The sequence below is a fragment of the Parasteatoda tepidariorum genome, chromosome X2, assembly GCF_043381705.1.
Source record: "Parasteatoda tepidariorum isolate YZ-2023 chromosome X2, CAS_Ptep_4.0, whole genome shotgun sequence".
Classification (NCBI taxonomy): Eukaryota; Metazoa; Arthropoda; class Arachnida; order Araneae; family Theridiidae; genus Parasteatoda; species Parasteatoda tepidariorum.
This window is the reverse complement of record NC_092215.1, coordinates 54,718,945-54,728,291: the sequence shown is the minus strand read 5'-3', so window position 1 is coordinate 54,728,291 and position 9,347 is coordinate 54,718,945. Positions and strand designations below refer to the sequence as shown.

The 9,347-nt window shown below is 28.7% G+C and overlaps 1 protein-coding gene across 1 annotated transcript in view; it reads left to right on the top strand.

The window, feature by feature from the left end:
- The first annotated feature begins 1,773 nt into the window (after nt 1–1,773).
- LOC107443696 (protein snail homolog Sna) overlaps nt 1,774–9,347 on the top strand; it is an 18,357-nt gene continuing 10,783 nt past the window's right edge. The window contains exon 1 of the mRNA XM_016057646.4: nt 1,774–2,384. Coding sequence (XP_015913132.2) covers nt 2,282–2,384 — 103 coding nt within the window. The 5' untranslated portion in view covers nt 1,774–2,281. The remainder of the gene's footprint in view (nt 2,385–9,347) is intronic.

Sequence of the window (9,347 nt, the reverse complement as noted above, 5' to 3'; positions counted from 1 at the left end):
TAATATAATATAATATAATATAGTATAATATAATATAATATAATATAATATAATATAATATAATATAATGTAATATAATACTGACTGAAATTTCAGAAAGATGAAAAATCTCTTTTAATTCAAAAAATAAAAATCTCCTTGATGTACACAAGTAGTTCATTAAAGGATAAATAAGAAATTGCCATAACTATTGTACGAGGGATGTTGCGATGTAAACTAATAAAATATCTCTCATTTTTCTTGTGCCTGCTCCAGTTTATCTGTCGAACAGCTTGCCTCAAAATAGCGACAGATTAACAGTTGTTTGTTACTTTGAAGATTTTTATTTTAAACTGTTACTTCCACCAACTTGTGTTGATTACTTACTTTACTTTTTGTAGATAATATGAAAGAATTCACGGAAAATGAGCCAGTCTTTCACAGAAAATGAGCTGTGAAGAAAATTTGAAACCTAACTTTTGCAGAGTTCATTCTTTTAAAACTTACTTGTTAAGGATTAATTATCACTATAAAATCTAATTTACAGATAATCTGTAGACAATTAAAAGTTTTGAAAAGTGGAAATCTGGACCTACAGAAAATTATTGGGAAATTATGAAAAAGAAGTTATTTAACTACTAAAAAATATTTTAAGCAATAGAGTGCTATAAACCTAACAAAATGAGTCAGTGAACACGAAAAACTTTTCACAAAATCTTTTTTAAAGTAAACTTTAAAACGCAAAAAGCTTTTTTTTTTAAAAAAAAGAAATATGGATAAATTTTAGCATAAAACTACGTAAAATTTTTTTTTGTCAAGCTAGCATCTCTAAAACAAATTCTAATGCATTGAAATAATTTTTTATTCACGATTAATAGTATGATTACTTTTGAACTGAAATCTTCAAAATTTTTTTAATGTACAATGAATAAAACTAAACATATTGTTATAAATTGATTTTTTAAAACAATAATTCTAAATATATTTTTTTCACTCTTTATGAAAGAAATTATAAATTTGCACTAAGACCATAGTTTTTATCTCCCAGCGTAGCTAACATTATACAAATGAACTTTTTTAGTAATGTGTACTGGAGTAAATGGATCAAATCAAAATCAATGCTCATCTGAAAATGAATTTAAAGTACTAAAACAATATATTCATACCAATTAAATACTAAAACAATTTGTTTTATATGAATAAAATAATTAAAAATCGTAGCACTCATTATGAATTCAAAGAGATTTAGAAAACTAATGAACAAATTCAAATATAGACAATTTATTTTCGTCGAAATTACCCATTTTTACCTTAATTTTTTGATACGATAATTATTTCTAATTTTTTTGAAGTATTAATAGACTAATTTCGAAATGTTTTCTTAACTTTAGAATGTAGTAATGATGAAACAATTAAAATCAAAATTTAGCACTTGGGAAACCTGAGAACTTTATAAAAAATAAGCTTCACCTAATCCGGAATAAACCTAACCTCAAGGTTGGATTTAAAAGTGAAAATATGCAAACTCGTTTATGAAAATTACATTTTTGAACTTAGGTATTATTATTATTATTATTTTAATTAACATTTTCTTTTTTGACCCAAAAAATGTAATATTAAGCTCTTTCTGGGAGACCTAAATATTTTTAGTTTGATCAAAAAGTATTTTAGGTAAATTGCAGTGGCAACTTTTTTTTCAACTTTCAAGTTACACCCTATTGGAGGGTACAGTTTATTTAGTAAGCTTCGTTTTATTCATTAAATTCCATATTAGCCCTTTGGATTGAAACCACACCATTGGACATTATCGAGGCAGTGCGGCGATTGGTGTTCGGTGGATTGACTCCCCCCATCCCGTGGCTGCCTCTCAACTTTCCCCCGTCATTCACAGTTCATCAGTCGAACGAGATGGTGATTCCAGCGCTTCTACCGTTCTCCTAACACACGTGGTTGTAGAGCCTTAACGATTCTTTTTTAAACATTGAAATTATACGTTCTGAAAATTTATAGTTTTGAAATATTTACTTGCAAACGATTTTACATTTTCAGACGTTTTTGACAGCTGTCATCGTTTTATCAGTATTCTTTAAAAACAAAAGTTGGCAATATATAAGTTGACGGTGGTTCTATGAATATCATGATTATAAAATCTAAATAGGAAGTTGGTTTCTTGAAAAAGTACTCATATGGTTTACGTTGTAAATTGTAGCATAATGTGGATCAAATATGAACTGTTTATGTATGGGAGAAATATTTATGTTCACGAAAACTAGTTTTGTCTCAATACAAAAAAGACATAAGCATGCCTAGACAATTTATGATTAAGAAATCTAGTCCTGATAAAGACAAAATGCATCCAGAGAAACCATTTGTTGAAGAAAAAAAAGAGGATTTCACTCATACAGGTAAGATTTAAAAGCAATAATTTTTATCTTTAGGAATATGTAAAATTTTTTATCAAACCATGCTTTAAAAAGAAGAGTTGGAATAGTAAAGTTGTTCTCTTAATGTTATAAAATATAAAAATACAGCAATAGTTTGTTGTTTCTACTAAATTTAAAGAACAATTTTTATCTTTGACAGCATTTGTTATAGATCGACATTGAGAAAAAAAGTTTTTTTTTTTAGATTAATATATAATAATAATAATAATAGTTATGACAAAAAATAATATGTATTTCTATTTGTGTTACTACTTAATGTCTGATTATCAGTAAGGATTTTGTTAAGTGAAAACTTATATTAACCGGGAAGGAGCTTTACAATTTTTCTTTCACGTTGTTTATAAAAGATCCTAATAGATAATACAACAAATTAAATGGTTTTACTATTCTTTCAGCACCCAACAAGCATACTACTAAATGCTACCCGAATATGATACTAATAAAATAATTTGATTGTAAATCTAAAATTATTGAAATGAACTCAAGTGTAAGCTAAAATGATGACTTGAACTATTTCAGTTGATTTTTTCACTCGAGTTAATTTAGTTTAAGTTGAAAAGGCTCATACTGTATAAGTAAATGAGTAAAAATGAACCCGATTAATTTTAATCAATTAACATCTATTAATGAATAACTAAATTAGGTTATTTTTCATCGTTTGGTTTAACAGACCTGTTACCAAAATGCTATTTTAATTTTCTTGTTGCCAAAAATATTAATACTTATAATTACATCATTGAACGTTAAAAATAATTTATCAATAAATGACTCATTCCCAAGAAAAAAAATTTTTTAGAAGGACTTTATGCAATATTGCATATTTTTGGAATTTTCATATAAACAAAAGTTTTTTTTTGGCAAATTTTATTCTAAATTCAGCTTTATATGCCCCATGCTCATTAAAGATTTTAACTATCTTTCAACTGCCTTTAGGTAAATTATTTTTTTCTCTTTGAATTAATCAAGATTCATTTTTATTGAAATTACTGGTTAATATTTGCGCATTATTCAATTAAAATAAAAAAAGTCTTAAATTAATTTCTTTACAAAAATTTTCCTTAAGTTTGCAAAAGGAAGTCTCACTTTAAAAAAAAATCAGAACAAAGGTAAATGAGAACCGTTTTAAAGGAGGAATTACCAGTAAGGTTTTATTCCTTATTTGAGATAATCTACCCAAATAAGAATAAAAATTAACAGATCAAAGATGAATTTAACTTTGTTATGAATAGATATCTTCTTGTTATAAATAAATTATTTTAAAAATATAGTGTCAATAAATATTTTTTTGTTAAATAATTATAAAGATATATTAAAATTTACTATGTGAGGTTTCCACTTCGATATTATATTTTTCTTCTTCACATTCTTATTATCAGAAATTGACTGTTAAACACTAGTAATAATGAATGAAGAATTACAGTGATCTGTAGCAACAGTTTCGTTACATAATGTTCTTTTCACTTTTCAGTTAACTGGATATTTAGGAGACTCAAAATAGATTTTAACAACTAAAAATAGAGTAATAAAACAGACCTGCGAGACAAGACATTTTAATTATAAACTTTCATGATTGATGTTACTTTCTTTCAAAGAGAACTTATTTTTAAAAAACTACCATAATTGGTCATTCAAGGTTCAAATATTGTTCCTAGACACTGCAGACGTTGTAAAAAAGGATTCTTAAAATATTATAGATAGAATTATTGCACACTATTCAATGATTTTTTTTTTTACAGAAAATCATTAAATTTTTGAGAAAATTTATATTTTATCAACTAATTGTGTTGTCAATTTTGCGTTCAGAGATTTTTATTTGTATGCTTTATTTTTTCCTATATTTTCTCGTTTCTGGCGACTGAATTCATTATTTTTCCTGAAAGTTGTACATAGATTTTATACATGGACGTAAAAGGATTGTTTTGTCGAAATAACCTTTACAAAACTTTTTGTTGTGCTTCGAGTGCATTGTGAAAATATGCTCGAATAAATGCGTCAAAAGGGATTTTTTTTCCTGAAATTCTGTTACAAAAACTGATACTGGGTCGATGTCAATTCCTTAGGAACCATTCTGTATATATAGTATATATATATACTATATATATAGATANGATGTATTATAGAAGAATTGTACATGTTTTTATACAATTCTGCAGGATTAATCTGCAGAAATTTATCTAAATTAAGTCAAATAAATTATGAACCTTACATGTGGGAATAAAAAAAAATCCCTTTAAATTTTACCATTAACTGCTTTTTTTAATGTTAATTCAACAAGTAAGTCAACAAGTTTCTTTTAATGTTAAACAATTCTGCGCTATTATGAGATCGTAAAAATTCTAAGCATTTGAAACATTTTTAGAAATATTAATAGCTAATTTAATTCCGATTGCGAGAAAAATATTAACAGCAATATTTTTCTTAAAAATCTATATGAGCATGTTTTCTAAATTACTATGGTTCCGCTGCAATTTTATGTGTAATAAAAATTTATATTGAGGATTGTTGAATTTTGGTAAAAATAATAATTATACTAAGTATATTAATTAAAAAGTTTGTCAAATCTATATTACCTTCGTTACTCAGGACTTTGAAAAAAAAAAGAACATGCTATTTTAACTTTAATTACGTTGCAAAAATTATTACTGAATCATTTAAAGTTAATGATAGATCCAAACAAATAAAAAATAATTGATTTTCATATCTTTTTTGTCCCTTTTCCTTGCAATATTCGTTTTTTGTTGTTGTTTTTACTGCAATATTCCCAGTGATTCATTATGGAATTCGCAAAACTTAATAGTCCCACTGCCTTAGAATGTTAATAGAATTTCCCATTCTTAGATGCAACGTTTAATAGATCTTCGCTAAATAATAAATCACTGATCAAGGTTTTCTAAGACCCGTGAGAGACTTTTCAAAAAGTCATTATTTTAGAAACACAAGTTAAATTCGACTTGTTTTCACTTGTATATAATTTACTTGATAATAAAATAGTTAGCCTAAGTATAACCATCGGTAGATATTGTTTAGTTTTAATAGAGAAGTAAAAAATAGATAATTGTTTCGTTATAATTTTTGGTAATAATAATACAATATATAGTTTCTTTATAATCAAAACAAAATTCAAATGTTTTCGTATGAGAAATTTTTAAAGATAAAATCTGAACTTAAAAGGTTGGAATTAAAGATTCGGTTGTATTCAATTGTATTCTCTCGTTTTTCCTATTCAAAATATTTGCCCCATAAATAAAACTCCGAGAAGGGTAAGCTTATGGAAGATACGGCAGTCCAAGTTGCATACCTGATAATGTGACAGTAAAAAAAGCAATTTTATTTTAAATTTATCTCTTACGAATGAAAATAATTAAATTTGAGTTAATTTTATTTCATTTGCTTAGATAAAATGAGACTTTTCATCGCAAGTTAAGTGAATGTATCAACTGAAATAACTAAAGTTTGATGTCATTATTCTAACTGAAACTTTAGTTTTATCATTTTAGATTGACAATCAGCATCATTTGGGTGAAATCATTTAAATCCTTCTCTAGTTAATTTCTCTCATTTTAGATTAACAATAATTATCATTTGAGAGAAATTATTAAAATCATATTCGAGTTGACTTTTCTCAGTTTGTTCAATATTCAACAGTGCACGATATACTTAAAACAACAACAACAACAAAAAAAAGGCTTTAACGAAATTACGCAATTTTATAGTTAGGAACAAGGATGTCATTTAATGCAAGAAAAAAAATAAAAACGAATGAAGGTTTTAGTGCCCTCTTGGAAAGCCTCTAGCGCGAATGCAGGATGCGATTGTGATGTCCGGTGGCATCACCTTCCACAGTTGCTATAAAAGTTCCTCTAAATTGAATAAACTCGAAGGTTGTCCAACTTGCTATCCCAAATTGTCCCAGATATGCTCGTTCGGTGACGAATCTGGTGATCACGCAGTCTGGAGTAGGGTAATAATNAATTTTATAGTTAGGAACAAGGATGTCATTTATTGCAAGAAAAAAAATACAAACGAATGAAGGTTTTAGTACCCTCTTGGAAAGCCTGTAGCGCGAATGCAGGATGCGATTATGATGTCCGGTGGCATCACCTTCCACAGTTGCTATAAAAGTTCCTCTAAATTGAATAAACTCGAAGGTTGTCCAACTTGCTATCCCAAATTGTCCCAGATATGCTCGTTCGGTGACGAATCTGGTGATCACGCAGTCTGGAGTAGGGTAATAATTTGGTAGAGCTATTTCTGTGACACCATTGCTATGTGTGACCGAGTACTGTTTTTTTTTTGTTTTGAAAAATGGCTCTTGGGAGTCCTGCTTTCAGTGACAAGGCATATGGTTGAAGGATGTCACGAACGTACCACTGGGCGTCATGTCATCATGGATATTAGAGGTGATCATGTGACGTATGAGATGGCATTTCACAACATCACACCAGCAATATTAACGATGTTCTTGCTGTGCAGCATAGGCAGGATTGACAACCACCCACGTAGACTCTCTTTGGAGTGGTGTCGACAGGATTAGACAGTAACCGAACAGAACCAGGTCATCTTCAATGATGAATGCAGATTTAATTTATGCAATTATGATCATCGTGTACGAGTAAGAGGCCCCTTGGTGAAAGCCTCGATCCTGCCTACGCTGTGCAGCACAACACTTCCACACCGGGTGTGATGGTATAGTTGCCATCGAGTACGACAAACGATCACTCCTAATATTGATCCAAGGTGCCAAGACAGCCCAGCGGTTCGTTCGAGACATCTTTCCACTTTCCACCACATTTGTAATCACATATGTCAGGCCACACAGGAACTATTTTTCTACTTCACAATGCTCGCCCATACACATCAATGGTGTCACAGATACACCTTCGTCACATTACCACCCAGCTCGATCCCCAAATTTGTCTCCGAACGAAACGAGTATGTCTGAGACAACTTGGAACGGTAAGTTGGACATCTTCCGAGTTTGTCAATTTAGCGATGTTTTCACAACAACTGTGGAACGAGTTACCACAGGATATCATAAGGGACTTTTATATCTCAATGTTCAACCGTATCGTATCCTGTGTTCATGCGGTAGTCTAAGAGGATACTAAAACCTCCTTTAATTTGTATTTTTTCCTGCAACAATAAATTGTCATTTTTCTTTGATTTTTTAATCACTTAATTATTAAAACTTGCTATATATATAGGGTAAACTAACCAGTGAAGGAACACTTAAGCGTCGCTTGCCTTTTAAAAGATCATATTAATTTCAAAATACGTAATTTTAGTTAAATGACAGTGTCAACATATTTGTTACTAATTGCAAATTATGTAAAAAAATTTTAGGAAACTTACATAATATTGTTTTAAAGTTTTGGAGGTTCAAATAACAAGTAGTAAGAAGACCAAGTGAAGGAACAGCTCTTACCAGTGAAGGAACACGAAATTGACCAGTAAAGGAACACTTAATTTTGGTTATTTTTTAATGCTCTTTATGAATTTATTAGCCATACAAATATATAAAAACAAGACTATTTGTGAAATTATAACATACAAGTTTTTGTAAAATGCTAACTTTTTTCTGTAATCATGAACTAGTAATTAAAGTGATGTTAAATACAAAATAAATAATAAAAAAAACATTCTTTCTTATAATTTGACAGTAAAATCTAAATCATTGTGTCATCCGATGCTGTTTATTATCATTATTATTTTATTACCTTTTTGTTTACTCTTTTTCCTCTTATTTCTTGAAGCTTTTTTTCTTTTTTAAGTATTTTTTCTTTCTTTATCTTCTCCATATTCTCTTGTTTTAATTTTTTTTTAGATCTTTCAGCCTCTTGAAATTTTTGCCATTTCTCAGAAGTTAGTGCAAAAGGTAATTTATTCGTTTTTCTTCTTATTTGACCTTTCCTTTTATCATCAATATTTGGCCAATGTAAATAATTCTTCCAAGCTTCTCCTGATTTTTCAGAAACATTTCTAGAATGCCTTTCTCGAAAATAGACGGGGGAAAGGTGTCTTGAAGTTTGAGGAAAATCCATCTCTTTCTAACTTATATCTAGAGGATCTTTAGAAGTACTGATTTTACTTATAGAATCACTTCTTTTTTCAACTAAGAGAGGATCAGCATGAGGACTCATTTAAAATTCGATATCTAAGATGCATTCATTATCAATACTAGCTCCAGTTCCTAAGTTTGACTTAACCAAGTGGTCTTCTTTTAATACGTACTTCTTCCATATTGAAAAAAGTACAGGCTCTTGGACATTTTCGATATTAGACTCTTCAGTCAATTCTGCTTTAAAAATTTGCAACATATCTTGATTTCCCTCTCAAGTTTCTGAAGAAATTGAGTATCGCTTCTGTTTAACTCTGTTTTTTGTTGAGGAGCTTGCTTCTAAATTCTAACATAGTAAAGTAGTTTTTATAAATTATATCATCACGTTGCTATCCTATAATGAGAGCTTATTAGGTGTTATTGGTGCAAAAGCCAGCGAAAAAATGTTCTATTCAAATTTTTATGATTATATTTAATTAGTTTTCGATTTGTAAACATAGTTTATTAAGTTGCCTAACATTTGATGTAACTACACACCCCATTAATAAATATAAATTATAATTTTTTCATAATTTTAGCTATTAAATTAACATTTTGAACTGAAATTATTTCAGGAATTATTTAACCATTTTTTAACAAACTTTCGGTTGTCCTCTATATAGCAGAATTACTTATCCTAGAGTCATGTAAAATCATGTTTCACACATTACTGTTCATTCACTGGAAGTATTCCCAGCGAAGGAACATGCCTGTTTCTTCACTGGTTAGAAGTTGTTTTTTGTCACTTAAAAAGAATTTTGATGTATAATATGACTAAAAGTACAAGAAAATTAAAAAATTTCTTTTATTTTCATTAACTGGGAAAA